Below are 21833 nucleotides of genomic sequence, written 5' to 3'. Positions count from 1 at the left end.
AAATGAGCAAACGGTACTGTGTTGAGAGATTTTAAGAATAGTGACAAATGGGCCCTTGTACGACCTTTTGCGTGGCAAATTCTCATCAAACTGACCACATAAAAAAAACAACTTCATAAGATAAGCATTGCTCATATGTCTGGGAACCCCTGTCTATACGTTTACAGCAATATAGAATGCATTGTTAAAAAAAATATCCTTTGAAAGCATATACAGCATAAACTCGAAACTGAGGATGGTCATGGTAGCACGTACAAAAATGAATAAAGCAAAATACTGTACAATATGGCAATACCACAAAATATGGCTAAAAGCTTTCACTGATTTCTTGGCACAGATCTCTTTTTGGGGAAGTCTCATATTTATGTTATCATGTTCCGTTTGGATACTGAATGTGAACAAATGTACCATCACAACCTGAGTAGTAATTAAGACACATGCCTGTCAACGTGATTGCCATTTCCCAAATAAAGGCTTACCCCGACTTGGGATGCACATTGATTGTGTGGCGTGGTTATTACGTGCCACATATTATGCAGTATAGCTGCCCGTGGCCCACTTTTGGGTCCCCAGCCACCAGTTGATAATCGCTGGAGGCCTGCTTCTGATCGGGGCTTTATTTGAGTGACTTTATCAAATAACTATTTGGTCAAAGGAGTGAGCGGGCAATTTTTAAATCAACTTAATTTCTTTTAATAGATCGTGGGCATTTTTTTACATTTCTGTGGGGCTGATTTTGATTTTTTTTTTTTTTTTTAATGGAGTAGAAGGATGTAATTGGCCCACTGGCGGTACGTTCCACACCATTGCTTAAAATTAAGATACAAGTTGTCCAGATCCTTTCAAATAGTACAAATCATTGCTTCCTCGCAATCCTTTTGCAAAACGTGAAAAACATTGAAATTACCTTAGAAAAAAAATTATTTATCATAACGTCGTCCAGACGCCTTTTCCAGACACTTTCCTTTTGTCAGTTCCAGCAAATGTATTTGAACTCCAAATGCGGCCAGTTCTTGAATCATTTCGGGCTGAAGTATACGGTCAGCACACGGCGTATGTACTGCAGAGCACAAGGTGTACTATTCCATTCCGACAGATGCATCTGTATATTTGACACAAACACACAAAAAAGACTAAAAGGGAATATGAGGAAATGCATCGTTTTATTGCCTCCTTTGAAATGAATCCGAATACTAAAAACATGCTGTAAAATGGAGTACTAATACGGAGTACATAGTGGCCGGATGATGACATGTAAATAATTGGAAGGAATTAATAGCTGTCTGGAGTTGAACTGTTTGTAGAAATGTTCAGGCTTGGGTGATACCCTGGAGCCCTGTGTTGATGTGTAGCGTCTAGAAAGACTGATTTAAGATAAGCTAAAGGTCATTTGATGTTGGGAAGCGCTACACTGGTACGAGATGAGAAGCAAAAGCCCTCACCGTTACTTTCTTGTCCATCATTCTGAAAGTGTTCAACAAAAGGCTCCCCAAAGTTGTTAACAACCGGTGTAAATAGCTCCTTCTTGCTTTTTCTTTTTTTTTTTTAGATCAAAATAAAGGCAAGTCATTATTCAGAAACAAAAAAGTGTGTCCCTCGTATCTTCACTCCCTAATGGTGTTAAAAGACAATTATTTCCAAATATTAAGACGCTTGCTGAAAATATGCGGTGTTAATGTACACCTTTTATTTCAATATCCACATATCGGGCACTTTGCATTTCATATAAGGTTAAGATTGTGGTTAAGATCGTACGACTGTCCGTGTTTTTTATGTTATGTGTTTAATATTTACTCTGTTAAATGTTTTGTAAAGCGCTGTGCTACAGCTGCATCTGTTGTGAAAGCGCTATATAAATCAGGATGTATTGTATTATATTGTATAAAAAGTGCCGTATCTGATTCAATATCACTTCAGGTACAGTACCTTGAGACCTGCCGGTTTCGCCCAAGAGATTTTCTATTGAACTTCATATTTATCATAAGTACATTTTTGTTGTTACAAATGCATATTGGCCAAGCTCCTCCTCTTTTTTAAAAAATATATAAATTAACTACGAGCTACATGCAGACAGCAACACGATTTAGCAAGTGGACTGTATAAATTGATTTCAAATTAGATATTTCACAATGACAAAGTGCACGTGACACATCTATATTGTGATGAACATAAATCAAATATTATGTGTACATATCTATTCTGTAACCATCAAACTGCAGAAAAAGACAATGCTTGGCACTAAAATGGGATATTTACCCCAAAATGCAAAATACTCATTATGATCAATACAAATACAATGCATATGATAAAAAATGCCTGCTTTTTTGGTACAGTGAAACGACTCAGATTGAATCCTCCTGAAGTGAATAACAAATGAATGCCAAAATCAAGACAAGGTAAAGATTAACTGACTACCACTTTTGGGAGAAAAAAAAAACACCTCAAATGAATACAACAAATATCACGGGGCTCTTGACAATGTCTATTCTCAGTGGGACTGTTGTAGATCCTAGGCAGAAGTCAGCTGGGACTCTTTACTCAGCAGCTGCAGCAGAGCCCGGATGGGCTCTGTCAGGTCATGGTTTGGTATCAGCTGGCTCGCTTCCAGCGCCATTTGTCCAAATCCCAGAGCCTGTGACACACACACACACACACACAGAGAGAGAGAGAGAAATACAGAGAAAAGCAGCAACAGCTGTGACTGTAGAAAGGGGAAAGCTGATTTATGTAACATTACAGCAATCTGATTTTAATCAGCCCAGTTTTTACCCTTCAGTTGACACGTCCTACTAAGCTATCTGTTTTTTGAACCATTTTATTTGTTATGCAAATTACAATCCCTCAAGGAGAAATTAACTTACTGTACATGTTATGTGGCAAACCACACAGAAGTGGACAAATAGACACTGTACATGCTAGCTAGCTAGCTAGACAGTTAGCTCAATACATAGCTAGCTATGTATCTAGCTAACTGATAGATAGATAGATAGATAGATAGATAGATAGATAGATAGATAGATAGATAGATAGATAGATAGATAGATAGATAGATAGATAGATAGATAGATAGATAGATAGATAGATAGATAGATAGATAGATAGATAGATAGATAGATAGATAGATAGATAGATAGATAGATAGATAGATAGATAGATAGATAGATAGATAGATAGATAGATAGATAGATAGATAGATAGATAGATAGTGTCTGTGGGGCATTCAGTGTCCAGTAAAAATTGGGAGTTTTATTTTCAATCCCAATGCATCACTTTTCACTTGATTATTCTTTTCAAATGACAGCTCCTGCACCGCAACCCTCAAATGGAGACAAAATGTGACCTTGGCGTCCGAAATCCCACTCGGACCAAAGTTGTCATCACACATTATGACTTGGAAAGGAGAAAAGTGGTCATTACAGCACAGTAGCACGCCCTCTGTTTTTTTACAAAGTAGATCAGTGGACACGAACAATTAGAGGCACTTAAAAGGCAGACTGAGCCCCGTGGCACACACTTATATTCAGCTATTTCTTCAATTGTGTGTGTGTGTGTTTTTTTTTTAAATAAAATTATGATCTTTCACAACCCCGTTCAACATTCTATTGGTGTGGGTCACCCCCTCATCCCTATCCACACCGCCGAAGCAAAGCAGCTACTACTGGTAGCAATGAAGAATTCTTGGGATTTCTAAAGTTGGAAATATTTTATGGGATATAGTGTGACATAATGCAAATTAATGGGGATTTAATGTGACATAATGCAATCATAACATGACATAATGAAAATTTATGTGAACAACCACATTTAGCAATTTCCTTCCTGTGACTCACTGGACACCAAGAGTAAATCGGTACACCGACACAATCTGATGGAAGCCGATACAAAAGCTAACGTGATCTCGGTTCCTTAGAATAATCAGCTGTTGAGAAATGTATTTGTTTATGATTCTTCCTTGGAGTTCCCAATACATTAGGTCATTCAACTTTCTTGAATTCATGTCATGTTTTCTTGAACACGTTAGACTTGCATCATGTCAATAAGGAACTCCATCAAAAGGAAATGTACGCTCAATGGCCTGTACCCCCCAACCCCCCCCCAAAAAAACAAATATTAGAAGCAGCTCTCTTCACCACACTCATGAAAATAATGTAAAATCATTCAATGAGCTGTATCTACACACAGAGAGCCGGCTTGTTTTCAAAGACGTGAAACCCAGTGTGCATGTCAGTGTCGCTTCCGCTCAATCCCTGCTTCATCTTGAAAGCTTTCACAATCACAGATAATCTCACCCACAGACGGATGACTAAAGGAAGTACGCCAAGGGGGTAAATAGGGCACTGTGTCACAGAGTTAGTCGTATGTTGACTTCCTTGGCAGGTGACTCACCCTGGTAACATCACCACCCAGGTAGGAGAGCATGGCTAGTGAATGGGCCACCAAAGCCACCTGAGACGGTTCCTTTCGGCTTTCGTCCTGCTCAAACTCTAAAATGGACCTGAGTATCTTGCCCACTTCCACTTGCTGACCTTTATCTGGTTAAAGGGTGATAAAGACACACTTTAGCATTGTAAGACATGCTTAAGTATTGTTGCACACCACGCGAGAGAGAGAAGTGAGAACTGTTTGGGAAATCCTGCTCGAGTGTGAAGCATCCCACAGGCAAATTGCATGTCAGCTGACAAGCTGAGTGTCATATCCTATGTAGGACAGCAGCTGTGAAAGAGGCTCGTCGTGCGGATGCCGCGCAGGCAAATATGCGTCAGCCGCGGTCTCTGAGCATGCGTGCCGTAAAGCTGAGCTTTAGCCTTCCGGTTGCGCAGCGAGTCAGCTCAGCTAAATTTAGCCCCCCGTTGACCTTCTTTTTCAGTAATACATCAATGAAGCCGTTTCATCACGAGGGGTGTCGTTCTTGTGATGTCATCTGCCGAATTTGACTGTTGAATGGTTACATTACAGTTTGAATGTTTAATGCCGATTTGCAAATATTGGTTTCCAGTGTAATGTGTAGGGATTAGAATCGGAAGAGAAAATTCATTCATTCATTCATTCATCTTCCGAGCCGCTTGATCCTCACTAGGGTCGCGGGGGGTGCTGGAGCCTATCCCAGCTGTCTCCGGGCAGTAGGCGAGGGACACCCTGAATCAGTTGCCAGCCAATCGCAGGGCACACAGAGACGAACAACCATTTGCACTCACACTCACACCTAGGGACAATTTAGAGCGTCCAATCAGCCTGCCATGCATGTTTTTGGAATGTGGGAGGAAACGGGAGCACCCGGAGAAAACCCACGCAGGCCCGGGGAGAACATGCAAACTCCACACAGGGAGGCCGGAGCTGGAATCGAACCCGGTACCTCTGCACTGTGAAGCCCACGTGCTAACCACTGGACTGCCGGGCCGCCCCGGAAGAGAAAATTGAATGTACAAAAAAATATATAACAAAGAGTATAGTAGGGGTGGGTTTCAGGGGCATTGTTATTCGACAAGACATGAGTAAAAAAATTTTTTATCTCGATTCATATCAGCATCGTTGACGCACCAAAGGCGGGCTCCATTGTATCAGGATTCTTTTGTAAATTTTGGATGTGGCTCTGCAGGAGTTTGGCCAGGTGAGAGTGCCAGGTCTCTGCCACCTTGGGAGAAATATTTGGGGTCAACTGTCGGGAAAATGAACAATATTTGATCACTCTGGTAAAAGCATCAGTGTTGGTTGACATATCACCTCTTTGTACAAGGAATGAACAATAGTGGGCTCTCCCTGTTTGACAAACACATCGGCCATGAGGTAGTAACCCCCACACGTCACAGTGCTATCCAGACCATACTCCTCACTCGCAAAATATATCTGAAAACATATCAGACAAAAAAGCCTTATCAGAAATGTGCATCAAATGAGTTTTCTCGTGACGGCGCACGCACGTCGTTTGCAAAGTGAAAAAGCGCCGCCTCAAAGTGACCCGTGGCTGTATGGAGACAGCCCATGCTTCTGTGTAGCCGGTGGTGGACCGCATAACCACATTCGGGACTCTTCAACACTGCCCACTCCGCTTGGGACATCAGCTCCGCCACCAGGGCCAGATTACCCATGCCTGTGTTACACAATCACACAAATGCAAACGTTCCGCACAAGAGTTGGTGACGAGCAGGTGCCCCGTTCCTCACCCATGTTGGCATCGGCCAGCAGCAGGTAAGCTGGCACCAGCTGGACCGTGTTGGGTCCGTACACGTCGACGGAGCAGCGAAGGCAGGCCTGGGCGGCTGGCACGGCCTCTTCATGCTTCCCCTCTGAGAGCTTGCTCTCCGCCACCAACCTGCAAATCTCAATCAGCTCTTTCTGCACAAGGAGATAAAATTCAATTCATCCAGTCGTCAGAGCGTTTCGTTTTTTTTTTTGTTTTGGTTTGGTTTGTTTTTTAATAGTGCTGGTCCCCATTTGGTTATTCCAGGTGAGGCATTGTACACCTTTGATTGGTCACCAGCCACTCAGCCGAATAAGCATTTGCGGTACTCTAATTGATAATTTAGCCGCTGCAAACTAGACTAGGCTAACTTAATTTTGGGGGGGCATTTTCCATGTACAAGTAACCGTAATTGATTTGAAGTTTTTGGGCTGCATCAAAATCTGCACTGTTAAAAACTTGGTGATTTGTAAAGCAATGATTGCTTCTTCTGGATACTTATTTTAAAACTGGAATTTTGGTTTTATTCCTGATTCCAAAAACTTGTCAAATCTATGAATATTTTATGAAAGATGAATATCATTCACTAATAGTAACAATGGCACCCAAGCGAAGGCACCATTTATTTTCTGAGTCTTCGATCAATTGCTGGACTTCTTTTTCTGGCATGTTTTCGATTGTGGCAGCTTTTAAAAACAGATCCAAAGGCAAAACAGTGACAGCATTATTTAAGTAGTGCATGGTAACAATTGTGGTGGGTTTATTTACGGTGTCTGTTGTAGATTATTCCAGGAAGATGCTGACGAGAAACAGAAAGCAGCTTTGCCAAATTCAGCATTACTCCAAAGAACTCAAAGTACCATAATTTGATCTTTGGGAGTTGCTCTTATGACCAATGAAAAGTGGAAGTCTACAGCCGCGTGTGGCCTTTCGAAACTTAAGAAACCAAAATGAGACAATACATGTCTCGTCATGCAGAGGTATGTGCCCATCCCATCTTCTGATAATTGCAAAGACAGGGCCAATGCGTGTTTCTTCATGAAGGTGCCAGCGCCCATTCAAACTAATTACATACAAATAAATGTAATTATAGATGGCGTGTCTGTCACCTGGAATGAATCCATGTTGAGAGTGAACAGCTCAGTCGAGCTGTTTTAGGTTGGAGACAAGAGGCATGTTTATCGATAATATTGCCATCATCCAACAGATAAAAAGGCTGCTTTGATGATCAGCCGTTTCCTACACGGCAGGGAGAATTTATGTTTGTTTTTCTCTGTATTATCATAAATGTATTACCGGTAATTTACTCGTGAGTAATATGAGTTTAAAAGTCTTTGGTCTAACCAGAAGCCCAAATACTCACTGCAAACAATTCTTGCACTTGTATTTGGCCTTATCTGCATTAAGGAGCAGACACAGGTTGAGTAGAGATTGCTGTTGTGTGTCAAAGGCTAGCTGGAGGATCATACTAGCATTGAAGAGTCTGTGGCGCAGGAGACACAATAAGGAATCTGCAAAGAAATGACTTTTCCGGTATTTTCTGGAGGATGTCATTGAGTGAACAAGAAAGGTATAACAGTTGAAGACCGAGAGAAACAACTCAACTTCAGCTCTGGCAGTTTAGAAGTTAGTCATGAAAGTGGAAAGCACTGGTCAGGCAGCTGCCATAAATTTTACTGTCACTGTTTTACAAGGTCCTTTCTTTATCTCTCGTCGCAAAGCTTGCAGAGTAAGCAGCATGCCCGAAGAAAATTGATCAACTTTAGCCTAAGGTTGATACCTGAATGCAGGTGCATTCAGTAAATTACCGGTAATATATTTACGATAATACGAAGTCCTTCCGCTCCTTCAACAATAACAAGCCATGATTTACTCCCAAACTCAGGCAACTCAGGAAAGAGAAAGAGGCCACATTTAGAGGTGGAGATCGGGCTCTGTACAAACACGCCCGAAACCAATTGACAAAGGAAATTAAAAACGCTAAGAGAAGCTACGCAGAGAGGCTGAAAAACCAGTTCTCTGCTAACGACCGCATCTGTTGGAATGGCCTGAAAGAAACCACTAACTATAGAATGCCATCCTCCCAAACAGTGAACAATAAGGGTCTTGCTAATAATAACGACCTTGCTAATGTTTTTCTGCCGATTTGAAAAGGACAACCCCCATTTCCCACACACACCCACCTCTACCAGAAACTACTCTATCTACCCCCCCAACCTCTTTTTCTCCACTGCTGATCCACGAACAGGACGTGAGATGGCTCTTCAAGCAGCAGAAGATCAAGAAAACTGCGGGGCCTGACAAAGTATCCCCCTCCTGCCTGAAAGTCTGCGCTGACCAGCTGGCTCCGGTCTTCACACAAATCTTCAGCAGATCCCTGGAGCTGTGTGAAGTCCCATCCTGCTTCAAACAGTCTACCGTCATCCCAGTTCCCAAGAAATCGGCAACATCGCAACTGAACAACTATAGGCCTGTCGCCCTGACGTCTGTGGTCATGAAGTCCTTTGAACAGCTTGTGCTGAACCACCTAAAGAACGTCACCGGACCCCTGCTGGGTCCTTTCCAGTTTGCCTACCAGGCAAACAGGTCTGTAGAAGACACAGTCAACAAAAGGTCTGCACTACATCCTCGAGCACCTCGACAGCACAGGGACCTACGCAAGGATTCTGTTTGTGGATTTCAGCTCTGCGTTCAATAACATCATCCCGGAACTCCTCACCCCCAAACTTCTCCACCTTGGTGTGTCCCCTACGATCTGCCAGTGGATCCTCCGCTTCCTGATGGGACGGACACAACAGGTGAGACTGGGAGCAACAACATCATCAACACGTACCACCAGCACTGGAGCCCCACAGGGGAGCCTCTCTCCACTGCTCTTCTCCCTCTACACAAACGATTGCACCTCAACAAATCTAGCTGTCAAACTCATAAAGTTCACAGCCGACACCACGGTCATCGGTCTCATCAATGACGGCGAGGAGTCTGCGTACCGCCAACAAGTGGAGCAGCTGGAGCTCTGGTGCAGCCGACACAACCTCGGGCTGAACACGCGCAAGACTGTAGAGATGATCGTGGACTTCAGGAAACATTCTTCTCCACAGTTGCCCCACACACTATCCAACTGCTTTGTGTCAACCGTCGAGACCTTCAAATTCCTGGGAATCACAGTCTCACAGGACATGAAGTGGGAAGTCAACACCATCTCCATCCTGGAAAGGGCCCAGCAGAGGTTGTACTTCCCGAGACTGCTGAGGAAGCATGGCCTGCCACAGGAGGTGCTACGACAGTTCTACGCGGCAGTCATCGAATCAATCCTGTGTTCTTCCATCACCGTTTGGTTTGGGGCCGCCACAAAAAAGGACAAAATCCGACTTCAACGGACAGTTAGGACGGCGGAAAAAATCATTGGCACCGCCCTACCCACTCTTGAAGACTTGCACACTGCAAGAATCAAGACAAGGGCACGGAAAATCCTCCTGGATCCCCCGCACCCTGCCCACCACCTTTTACAGCTACTCCCCTCAGGCGGACGCTACAGATCCATGTGCACCAAATCCGGTAGACACTTAAACAGCTTCTTCCCTCTAGCCATTAACTCCCGAAACAGTCACTGACGTAGTCACTCTTCTTGTACTACAAATACTGCTACTGGTCACTCAAAATTGGTTCAATGATTTTCTGCACCAACTGGACAAACTGTCATAATATTGTATTCTACCACAGTTCACTTTAGCTCTGCTTGATACTTTTCACATTGTCTCACAGTTGTCACTGGGTGGTACCACCGCACTACGTTTCACTTACATTACGAAATGTCCTTGTTTACGATGATACTAATGCAGTGTGTTATACCGGAGACAAATTTCTTGTGTGTTCTACACACTTGGCCAATAAAGATGATTCTGATTCTGATTCTGATTCTCAATGTGAAAGAAATTTATAAGGCAAGCAGATTATTTTCAATGTATTGAAATCCTGTTTTCTTTTTAGAGAAAAAAAAACACAAGAGTTCAATACAATTATAGACTGACAAAGCAACCACAAAGTACTGTATGTGTTCTAATTTTGCCTGCAGAGACAATCCACAAAATACAAAAAGGAAGCTATTTTGAACCAAAATGAGAAATTGCAAACTGGATTTATTTGGTTTTCCGACAGAAAATTGAGCTGGTTCACCGTGTTTAGCCTACAAGTACCAAATTCAACCACGGGGGAAAAGGGGAATGTATTGGAGGAAACGATGATTTAACACTGCGGTGAAAATTGAAGTCAAGACAGCCGCGACAGCAAGTGTTAGTACTCTGCATTACGGTAACCTGACGGCAACGAGCGGCGTTGGCCACCTTCAAAATAAAAGTTTTCCAACTGATGCGTGCACGTCAGTGGTTTGGATTTAAAATAATGTTATTTAATCATTTCTTAGCGGTCAAGCAGCGATTAGTTCACGCAGAGAGAGTGAAAACTGATTCACAATAGCACCAAGAAGCGTTCTGAAGTTGATGTAGAAAATAAAGTCAATGTTAACTCGACATCAATGACTAAAATTGTACCTGTTTTTTTTTTAATCAACGATTAGGATTATTACAAATACTATTAATTTAGTGTGTGATATTTTATGATATTACTTATCAATACCAATAATAACTACAAAATCAGGCATTTGTTAGAGACAGTTAACTTAAGTTATAACTGTGTGAATGTTCACCATGGTAACATGTATCTTTATAGAGTTCATACATGTTTTATGAAGGCAAGAGTTTGAGTTTGGAGCAGATAAATTATTTTCTCGATGTAATATTTTTTTTCCAAGTTCTACAGTAATTCATAACGATTTTATGATGTCATTATGAGTCGTTCTAGCTCCAGCTGGAGTGTGTGTGTGTGTGTGTGTGCATGCTTTAAAGTTTTTTTTTTTCAAAGTACTGCAGCTCATAGAGAAAAACAGGAAACAAATTTCTGGCAGGAAATGCTATACCTCTCATGGCTTCGGAATGTAATAGGCTACTTTACTTGGCATCAGATCTCATTCCAGGGTGCATGTTATGGACTTACCGTTTTGAGTAGATTTTCAATGCGGCCGGCACGTTGCATACTAAATAATGAAGGGGTGCGAATGGGGATGAGCAACTGGCAAATCCTCTTGTGGATGCCTATCCAGTCAGATTGCTGGTGCTCCGCATCGCTGCCGGGTGAAAGAAAAGCAGGGGAGAAGACCCGCAGGTTAAGGTTTTTCCAGCATGACTCAGGGATCATCTTAAAAGCTGAATTTCCAGTTGGAGTTGTTGTTGTTTTACAAAACACCATGCCTGAGGAAAAACAACCTATCGTCATCAGCAGGCATAACCGACAAGGTGTCAATCATTTTCCTCTTATCACCGGCACATGCACACCCGTAGCCTCACGCCGGCCCTTTAATTCTCTTCAAACTAAGTGATGCCAGGTGCAGTCTGACCTGATCACTGCTGTGTCAATCGAAATGAAATTCCCCCTACCTCCCCCAGGCGTTTTATGAACAACATATTTTTGTCAGACTAACCCAAGGATCAAGAATTACAGGACACTTTACACACCCCATTTCTCAATTAAACGAACCAATATTTTAAACCTGTGTCATCCAAGCAAACAAAAGTACAACATTCGCTCTCATGACAACCAGGGTGGAGCTTGGAGAGAGGACAAACAAGCTAATACATAGTGCAGAACAAGCTATTCACAAAACGATGAGGCTGCGATGTTGCTAACTTACGACTGTACACGTTTTCAGAAATGGGCTGAGAACAACACATTAGCTTAGCTATTTAATTTCACACTTGATGGGAGACCCAACTATTTGTACACGATTTATTAAAAAGTCAATTTTGCATATGTATCTTCAAGAGTCCCTCGGTATGAGTCACAAAGTCATTTTCAGATGTATCATCATACTAAATTGTATGCTTTGTCCAAACGGCTGCTGTAATTTTCTTCAGGCTGCTGCAACCAGTTTTGCTTGGCGTCTTGTGTTTCTTTCCACATGGGCTGCGGTCTCTGGCAGACAGAAGAAGAAGCCTGCAAGCAAAAATATTTTGGCCACGTCGCAACCCTAAAGTAACTCTTTATCTGCCCAAACAAAGATAATCAGTTATACTGTGACTCAAACAATTCTTAATAGGGTCGAACTGCAATCCAAAACTGAGAATTAGCTCAAAGAGTTCACCTTTCAAGGTAATCAGATGATGGGAAATGTCAAAATGCGGCAGCACAGACTACAATTACAACAGGAAATACTGATCACCCATAACAGTCCGATAGTCAAAACTGAATACTATCTTTGCAAAAGCAGCATTTGTTGACATCGCGCTCAAGACCATGCAGGTGTCATCCATCTGTGACACTGGCGTACTTCATCGGCATAGAACCTTTATTTGGTTCAAAAAATAGGGACTGAAAGTTGAGAAAACTGACAAGCTGGAGGCACATGTCAAATGGAAAAAGTAATTGCAGCTCTGAAATTTCCAAGCTAAATATAAAAAAAACAATGCTTAACTATAAAGCATTTCATCGCTGTCCACTGTGTGCGTTTGAGTGTGGCGGAGTGAGCTCACTAAACTGTGCGTACACACACACACACACACACACACACACACACACATAAAAACATTTAAGGCATGTTTTAAATTATAGATTATAAGTAGCAATAAAGGGCAGCACGGTGGTCCAATGGTTAGCGCGTCGACCTCACAGTACAGAGGCCACGGGTTCGATCCCGGCTCCGGCCTTCCTGTGTGGAGTTTGCATGTTCTCCCGTGCCTGCGTGGGTTTTCTCTAGGTTCTCCGGTTTCCTCCCACATTCCAAAAACATGCATGGCAGGCTGATTGAACACTCCAAATTGTCCCTCGGTGTTAGCGTGGATGGTTTTTCGTCTCAGAGCGCGCTGCGATTGGCTGGCAACCGGTTCAGGGTGCCCCCCTGCCTACCCCCGAAGAAGGCTGGGATAGGCTCCAGCACGCCCCATGACCCTTGTGAGGATGAAGCGGATCCGAAAATGGATGGGTGGATAAGATACGATAAGATAAGATAAGATAAGGGATGGAAGTATTCACAAACAGACTGACAGCATCCTGCCCATTGGTTCTGATGACTCTGGTGACCTCCAGCCAAGTATTCTTGACATTAGTAATAAGTCATTTTTCAAATACCTGGACTTTACATGAGTGTTTTTCTGGTGATTTTACATTTGAAAATCTGAGATGTGTACAGCAAATTCGACTCCTCACTTCCACAAGTCTTTATTTTTCATGTACCCACATATACATGAATGAAATGTGACCTCTGCGTTTGACTCAACACGGCAGTCGACACAGAAGCACAAACTCTGTGTGGCACACAATAAGTACAAGTATTGTACTTGGAATCCAGGTGGGAGTAAGAGCGACCTTGCCCATTGAAGGGTTAAGTTTGCCCCGTAGAGGGTATCACAACAACTGACTATGCGTAGCCTGGGGTGGGGAACGATTAAAAAAAAGAAAAAGAGAGGTCATTTATAAATTCCTCCACAGGGCCACAGAAACTTTTCGAAAGAAATATGATGCAATAATGGAACGAATTACAATTATGTCTTGGTTCGAAGATGAAATGTTTTGAGCTTTTCATAACACTTGTAGAATTTCCAATGTTGTGAAAGTCTGACCAACTACAAAATTTACTGGGACCTCACATTGGTTTACATGCTCAAATTTATTTTTTAATGGTCAAACTATTTCTTTCGGGTGTGTTGTCGACCAGCAGAAATCGCAACCAGGCAAGCAGTCACATGAATCACAAAAAAAATGTGCTAATTTAATTTCCAGTTGTTTTCTGGCAGTGACAGTCACATGACGTGAGGATATCTACGTGGACAACACTGCCACCTAGCGTCAAAATCTTGGTTCGCCTCCTGTAGTCAGTCTTGTAACGTCACGTCACGTACATTGCTTATTTAATGCACTGAAGGGAAAAAAATCATGTATACTATATATGTATACCTATATACTGTATATATATTTTTTTTAAATGTTACATTTTATCCCAGTATAGCTCCTAATTATTTTTTTTAACTTTTACTCCAGTGGACGTCTCTATCCATCTTCGTTACCCGTTACTTATTTTACAATTCGAAGCCTGAGCTGGAAGCAAACAGCAGAACAATCACACCAGAGAAGTACTATTGATACTCAAGTACAGCAGATGATACTTTTAGTCAAGTAGTATTCTACAACGTGACTTCCATCTTCCATCTTCCGAACCGCTTGATCCTCACTAGGGTCGCGGGGGGTGCTGGAGCCGATCCCAGCTGTCTCCGGGCAGTAGGCGGGGGACACCCTGAATCGGTTGCCAGCCAATCGCAGGGCACACAGAGACGAACAACCATTCACGCTCACACTCACACCTAGGGACAATTTAGAGTGTTCAATCAGCCTGCCACGCATGTTTTTGGAATGTGGGAGGAAACCGGAGCACCCGGAGAAAACCCACGCAGACCCGGGGAGAACATGCAAACTCCACACATGGAGGCCGGAGCTGGAATTGAACCCGGTACCTCTGCACTGTGAAGCCAACGTGCTAACCACTGGACTACTGGGCCGCCCAACGTGACTTCATTCAAAGGAATTGTCTGTAAAGACTCTTGTATTCAAGTACTGTATCGCCCTCGGACACTTTTTTTTCACGACTGCCTGTGCTGTATTCGAACTGTGATGATGTTAGGAGATGCTGGTCTTACCAGTAGTAGGTGACTCGACACCTGGCGCACTGCAAGTATGCTCGTTTCTGACACAGTTCGCACACCTTTTCGGTTCCTTTGGGCAAGGCGAGGGGGATGATCTCGGTCGACGGTTGGACGTCTTGCACTTTGGACTCCATGATTTGTTTGGGACCCCAACAACACGGCGCACTTCGAACGTTTGGAGATCCTACAGATCAAACCAATTTTTCAAAAATGTATTATAGAAATGAAATGTTAGATGTTCTTTTTGTGGTTTGTATGATGCGAGTTTGTTTCAGTATATCTGTTTCAGCGAATACACAACGCTCTCAAGGGTGTGACGTCATAACACGACGCCGGTTCTTTGTTGTGTATTTGAACAGGCCACCAGTGGGCGCATTGACCGTGGTCGTTATGGTTACGATCAACACACTTTCTAATGTCACTGACTGCCTGATTGTGATCTACTCCAACTACTTCTACTTTTTATTCTTGCTGTGATACCACGTCTTTTTTCCCTCTTACTTTTTTTACCTCTCCCACTACTGCAACATTTCTCTTTTTTTTTTCTTCCAACGACTTCTACTACTACGGTTGCCTGTGCTACTTGTGTACTACTACTACTGCGAGTTTTTTTTTAAATTCTTGTTGTACTGCAACCACTACTATTACTATCTCCTGCTACTGCTACTACTACTACTACTACCATAAACCGAAATACATGTCCTGTCACATAATATTAGGCGATGGGCGGAAGCCTCCTCGCTCCAAAATCATCACTTTCAAGAGACCCCCAAAACAGCAACACATTGCATCGTCAAAAAGATTTTCAACACTCTAGGTTATTGAATTTGTAAAAATAACATTGAAATGTGTGGCTTGACCAATGCTATAGATTTGTAAAAAAAATAAATTAAATATTTTGCAAGTCACTCATGGTGTAGACCAGGGGCGTCAAACTGCGTCTTAGCAAATTGGCACACGTGATTTGCTTTCATGGGCCACTTAATTGACTATGCGGGCCTGGTCTGGGCCTTTAATTTGACACGTGATGGTGACGTACTCACCCCGGACATGTGAGCGGGCAGCGTGGAATCGGTTCCCACTCAGTGACGGGTGACAGAAGGTTATGGCTCGATGCCAGAAATATACACAAACATTTGCTGAATAACTAGTTTTGAAATCAGAAGCCAGTAAAAACTCTTCAATATTGTTACCTTGTCCCTACCTTATGGATCACCACAAGTTATTATAATGTTTTACAGTTCTTGTGATTACATCAAAATGTGGCTATTTTATATTTTTATCACACATTTTTTTTAGGATGTGATTGGTAACACAAGCTTATACGCGTTTTCGTTGAGTGACATTTATTACTACATTAACAATTCTACAGGTACAAAAATAAATATCTGCGTGCATCTTTCTAAAGTGTGTGCTACTTATTAGATTTTTGCAAATTGCTATCTGTGCATCAACGAATATCATTCACGGAAAAAAAAAAGCATTTCAAGCCTTAGCTTTAATCATGACAAAATGTAATGTGACAAAATCGAATCTCTGGGTAATAATTTGTTTATGTAGCAGAAACAAAACTCCATTTACCAAAGCAAAAAAAAAAAGCAAAAAATTAACATTTGTGAGCAATCTACTGATATTTTCCATTTTTGTTGACAGTGTGTTGCTTTGCGTGTTCACTCTTTCTTGCGCAAGTGGACATAAATGATGCCACTGCACAGCAGGAGAGGCACACACACCCAGGCTAGGATGAAGCAGTAGCCAAAGTGTCCTGAAGTCACTTCTCTGCTGTCTTGAAGGATTTCCTTGTTGTGTAATGTGTAGATTAGTACAGCAGACAAGGCTGTCAGTCCTGAATGAAGACAAACAGCAAATTCAAACTTTCGAAAGATGTGAGCTAAGAAGTGAGCGATGAGCATTTGTATGTCCAACTTTGGTCCATTTTTGCATATTCACAGGACTCATACGATTGTCTCCTAGTCCAAGAGGAGGGGTGTCAAACTCATCGTTGTCGCGGGACGGATTTTAGTTACAGTTTCCCTTGGAGGGCCGTTATGACTAAAACCATATAGAGAAGTCAAGAATAGCGGTTTATTCACCTGTTGTTTAAGTTACTGTAATGAGGGGTTTGACAACAAGAAAATGCATACAGTGCCACTCTTATTTATTACAAATGATAAGTTATCATTTTGGTAGAGATTTTAGCAAGCATCATGAAAGTTGATGTCTTTGATTTGCTTTCGCGGGCCGCATAAAATGATGTGGCGGGCCAGATCTGGCCCCCGGGCCTTGAGTTTGACACATATGTCGTAGAGAGTTAACCAGATTGATTTTGAACTTGGGCCATACAACTCAAGACCTGGGACGACAACAGGGGGGGAAAAAATCTGGAGTTTTGGAAATCCTGAATAAGAAGAGTGGGCCATCAAATTTTAAGTTTCACTTCATAAGATGCTCCCCATATTTAAACTTTACTTGTAGATTGATTTTCATGTCTTGAAGACACTGAATGAAAATATTTGTGGTATACGGTGCATACGGTGCTATCTCGTGATCATGAGAAATGTCATCTTTTCCATTTTAATCTACTGTGCACTTTACTCTATTTTTACTAGTCCGTTCCCCATCGTCCGTCCGCTACCGGGGAACCCTTCCATCCTTGTCCCTTCATTCTTATTCATATAATAATCGTCCTTTGTCCCCTCCCATCTTAGTCCTTTTAAAGCGCTAGCCCCAGTCCTCCCCCTCAACCCCTGAAAAAAAGGAGTGCCTGCATGATGCCGTAGGTGAGAGGCATGGAAGGGGTGTAGGGGAGGGGGGGTGCATTACAGACACTGCCTATCCTGTCTTGATTGGCGACAACCGCAGGCAAGTATTATCATAGACAACATTTACATTACATATACAAAGACGCCTTTTTGACCACTGGGGTCATTGGTTGGTGTTTTCACCCAAATATTTCTCATTGCTGTCCACTTAGTGCATGTGGCTCATGCCAGCATTCGAAATGGATGCCTGTTTTGTCCACAGAAATACGTCATCTTTGCACATTTACCTGCAAACACTTGACACAGTCCAGTAAAGTAAAAAAGTCCGCCTTTGGACATTGTGAAAAGTTGACCCAGGAAGATCAGGAAGGAAACTGAGGAGAAGACCACTGAGAGCACCATCAAAACCTGAACTGCGTGAAGCCACTCTGAGAGACACCAAAACAAAAAAAAAATCCTCAAAACTATTTTGTTTTTCTTTTGTTTGTAAATCGCTTTTTTAATCAACAAGGTCAAGAAAATATGTATAGTTACCACTTTCTTTGGAGGATGCGCACAACCAAGTTCCTGAAAAGTTGTCATACCTACAGTTGTACCACAGGTCTGAATTCTCCATCCCGTCCCACACCCACCAGGACTTTGAATGAAAAGATTGGGTGGGTTTTACAAAAACTTAGTTCATTAAAACTCATTACCACTGCGCCATACCTTCTCCATGGTAGAGATGAACAGCATGGCCAAGGTGATGAGATGCAGCAGAGTCACACCCATGAGTAGGAAGGCCATTTTGTTTTCGTCTGAAAACAGCACAGTTTCAACGATGACAACCAGCTAAATGCATTCGGCATGCTACTCGGCATGCGCATGTGTGACAGAGTTAGTGTGCCTGTTGGTTCTGCAGTAAATGTCAGTGGTTGGGGACTTTCCTGTTTTGGAAAAAAAAAACATAAACTGGAAAGTGTGAAGAAATGAACGTGGAGATGTTTTGCGGGGCCATGTAGGAAACAGTGCAATCACTCTTTGCTGTGATTTCAATCTGAGTTGGCCAACCTGTGGTAGAGCCATAGAACTCTAAATGAGGCCAAAATATTTAATCAGTTCACCCCTCTGTGTGCACTGTCAGTATATTTGGGATTGATTAAAACCAGGACATGGATAACTTGAATTTTATTTGCAAAAAAAAAAAAAAAAAAAAGGCGGAGAAAAAACAAGAAAAAAAAAATTCTGACTGGATTAAATCGTTTGTGCAGATCTTTATCATAGGAGAGGCCCCTCTGAGTGGGTGGTGGGAGAAATTATGTCATTACACTAATTTCATCCATCAAAGGAGAAGGAATGGAAGGTAATAATTTGGATAAAAATGGACAGAAACAGTGTAATGTCACGAAACAGGCTTTATTGTAAAAAAATAAAACTACAGGAAAGCTAAACGAATGTTAAAAGTTGATTTAAGGTGAAACACGTTATTGGGATTTTAATGACAAAGCTTTTTAATGACAGCTTTTTACTACAAAAGTCGTGCGCTTTAAATTAAACATTTTTTTAAAAAACTCAATGTGCCATCAAGTTGTACAAACAACATTCCATAAAAAGGTTTTTTTTTTAAATCTAGTGAAAAAATGTGCCTCCTTACCCGGATTACTGCTCTTGCTCTGAACCAGACCTCACGATCAGCTTCTGTGCAGTGATTTTGTGTCCAGTAGGTGGTCCTCTCTTTTCTGGGCTTGCCACGCCCCTTTTCTCTTCCCACTCACTCCATCCAAACTTTCCAAGGTGAACGCCCATTTCCTCTGTGCACAACAGAGCTCTATTTTTCTACGCCTCGATATCCACCACAGGACATCTACACCCCCCTGTGAAAAAAAAAAACTCCAGCAGGACACACCCGTTGGTAGCAACTAGAAATGACACAAAAACACAAGAGTTGATTTTTTAACAGTCTCCAGTGTGGATGGTCAATCAACTGTATGAGCTGCGACAACTTAGACCACTAGTTGTCCACCTACCTCACTCGATCTACCCACATTTTGCCATTACCATCACCAAGAATGCTATACTGCATCAACAAAACAGCTTTACTAGCAATACTAAGCTAGCATTAGAACTGTTCACAAGACAACATTAGCCATTGTTATGTTGGTAGCATGACTTAGTCATAATAGAGTGTTAAAGTGTTGCTTTTAGCAAATGATCATCACTTTTGAATTTTATGGCGCCGACACATTCCAAAAAAGCCAGTACGGGGTGATGTTTACCACTGTGTTATAACACCTTTGCTTTTCACAACATTCAATAAATGTTTGGAAACTGAGGACAGTATTTTTTTAAGCTTTGTAGGTGAATTCTTTCCCATTCTTGCTTGATTGTCAGCTTTGGCTGCTCAACAGTCCGTGGTCTCCGTTTGTTGAATTTTACGCTTCGTAATACGCCACACATTTTCAATAGGAGACAAGTCTGGACTGCAGGCAGGCCAGTCTAGTACCCGCACTTTTTTACTATGAACCCACGGCGAACTGTATTTACTGACACTGGTTTTCTGAAGTGTACCCCTGAGTCCATGTGGTGATATTCTTTACCCATTAATGTCTGTTTTTTTAAGCGGGGCCTGCATCCTTGGTTTTCGGCCTTGCCGCATATACTGTATGCAGTGATTTCTCCAGATTCTCTGAACCTTTGGACGTTATTATGGACCATCGATGATGAAATCCCTAAATTCCTTGCAATTGGATGTTGAAGAACTTTGTCCTGAAACTGTTTGACTATTTTCTCACACAGCTGCACACTAAGAGGTGAAGCTCGCCCCATCTTTTCTTAGGAATGATTCAGAGAAGCTACTTTTATACCCAATTGTGGCACCCACCTGTTCCCAGTTAGCCGTGTTCACTTGTGGGATGTTCAAAACATGTTATTGATGAGCATTCCTCTTTTTTTCACCCCCGCCTGTTCCAGCTTTTTTGGAGTGTGTTGCAGCCATAAAATTCAACGTTAATGATTATTAGCTAAAAACAATGAAGTTCATCAGTTAGAAGGTTGTCTTTGTAATGCATTCAAGTAAATGTAGGTTCAACATAATTTGCAAATCATTGTATTGTGCTTTTATTTATTTTTAACACAACACCCCAACAAGTTGAGATACACTGATAGAACATCCATCCATCCGTTTTCTGATCCTCTTTATCCTCATAAGGGTCGGCGGGCATTCTATAGCCTATCCCAGCTGTCTTCGGGCAGAAGGCGGGGTACAGCCACAAGATGCTTTGTCTCTGTGTCTTTGTCTCCTCCTGGCGGCGATACTTGAAAAGCTGCAAAAAGCCTCTGCACATGCCTTCGAATCAAGATTTGCGAGGTGAGAGGGGACAAAACAACTGGGTATCCAAATCACAGTTTTGTATGCTGTTTCACAATATGTAGTTCTAAACTTTAACTACCAAGTTTTCCTTAAGGAAACTTCCCTTACCCAAAAATGCACCACGATATCTGCAAGTGTTCTACACAAAACTATTATTCTGTTGTACTGTATAGGTGCTAACAGACGGTTAGTTGTATCTTCTGCCATCTAACGTCAGAACATTAAAAATTTTCTGCCTGTCACCAGCACACTTGCGCTAATGTATCACGACCACAGATAAATAAACATAGATATATTTTTAAGAATATATGATCATTTTAAAGAAATAAAAATGCATAATATCCCACGGCACTCCTTGATTATAAACACACTAGTGTGCCTTGGCACTGGTTGGAAAAATCACTGGTTCAAATGCATGGATGGGCAACACGAATTTACTCTGTAGGAGGTTGTGGCCAGATTTGATTGACATGGTTTCACATACAGACTGAAATTTCAGATTAGGGATTCAAAACCGGTGTTAGGATTTCATGGATTATGTCAAACTTCAAAATAAAGTTTCAATACAGGATTATGGTTTCACTGAAGACATTTCAAGCAGCCGCAGTTATAATTTTAAAGTATGGCCAGTGTTAACGAATGTGTTGTGTCGGCGACCTGAAAAGTTGCGCTAAATCCCTTCCATTCGTCCTTCCTCCCTTAATTCCTAAATTAAATTAGTTTGTCAAATCCACCTTGTAATGTTCTATTACAAATTGAACACATAGGTGGTGCACCAAACCAGCCTAATGGCTGAC

At 41.9% G+C, this 21833-nt stretch overlaps 2 protein-coding genes across 2 annotated transcripts; both read right to left on the bottom strand.

The window, feature by feature from the left end:
* Nucleotides 1-1522: 1522 nt before the first annotated feature.
* On the bottom strand, nt 1523-15246 carry zmynd12 (zinc finger, MYND-type containing 12). Its single transcript, XM_052059273.1, has 8 exons — nt 14920-15246; nt 11231-11360; nt 6162-6333; nt 5919-6088; nt 5722-5844; nt 5539-5632; nt 4387-4532; nt 1523-2632 (listed from the first exon to the last, which is right to left on the bottom strand). The coding sequence occupies exons 1-8, from the start codon at nt 15057-15059 to the stop codon at nt 2510-2512; spliced, it is 1098 nt and encodes a 365-aa protein (XP_051915233.1). The 5' UTR covers nt 15060-15246; the 3' UTR covers nt 1523-2509.
* A 1157-nt stretch (nt 15247-16403) lies between these two features.
* On the bottom strand, nt 16404-19419 carry LOC127596599 (epithelial membrane protein 3-like). Its single transcript, XM_052059331.1, has 5 exons — nt 19321-19419; nt 18396-18484; nt 18222-18324; nt 17975-18115; nt 16404-16771 (listed from the first exon to the last, which is right to left on the bottom strand). The coding sequence occupies exons 2-5, from the start codon at nt 18471-18473 to the stop codon at nt 16596-16598; spliced, it is 498 nt and encodes a 165-aa protein (XP_051915291.1). The 5' UTR covers nt 18474-18484; nt 19321-19419; the 3' UTR covers nt 16404-16595.
* Nucleotides 19420-21833: the final 2414 nt, after the last annotated feature.

Source organism: Hippocampus zosterae, chromosome 2, assembly GCF_025434085.1.
Source record: "Hippocampus zosterae strain Florida chromosome 2, ASM2543408v3, whole genome shotgun sequence".
Classification (NCBI taxonomy): Eukaryota; Metazoa; Chordata; class Actinopteri; order Syngnathiformes; family Syngnathidae; genus Hippocampus; species Hippocampus zosterae.
Note: the sequence above shows the minus strand (reverse complement) of the source record. Positions and strands in the feature narration are given on the sequence as shown.

Bases quoted from the DNA above. Each gene is read 5' to 3' on its own strand.
- zmynd12 (XM_052059273.1), bottom strand. From the start codon at position 15,059: ATGGAGTCCAAAGTGCAAGACGTCCAACCGTCGACCGAGATCATCCCC. The intron at 5,845-5,918 runs GTGCGTGCGCCG...ATATGTTTTCAG, and splicing joins TTTTTCACTTTGCAAACGAC to ATATATTTTGCGAGTGAGGA. The intron at 4,533-5,538 runs GTGCGTCAACGA...CCCTTTAACCAG, and splicing joins TACAATGGAGCCCGCCTTTG to ATAAAGGTCAGCAAGTGGAA.
- LOC127596599 (XM_052059331.1), bottom strand. From the start codon at position 18,473: ATGGCCTTCCTACTCATGGGTGTGACTCTGCTGCATCTCATCACCTTG. The intron at 18,325-18,395 runs GTATGGCGCAGT...TTTCATTCAAAG, and splicing joins TCATCTCTACCATGGAGAAG to TCCTGGTGGGTGTGGGACGG. The intron at 18,116-18,221 runs GTAACTATACAT...GGTGTCTCTCAG, and splicing joins CGCATCCTCCAAAGAAAGTG to AGTGGCTTCACGCAGTTCAG.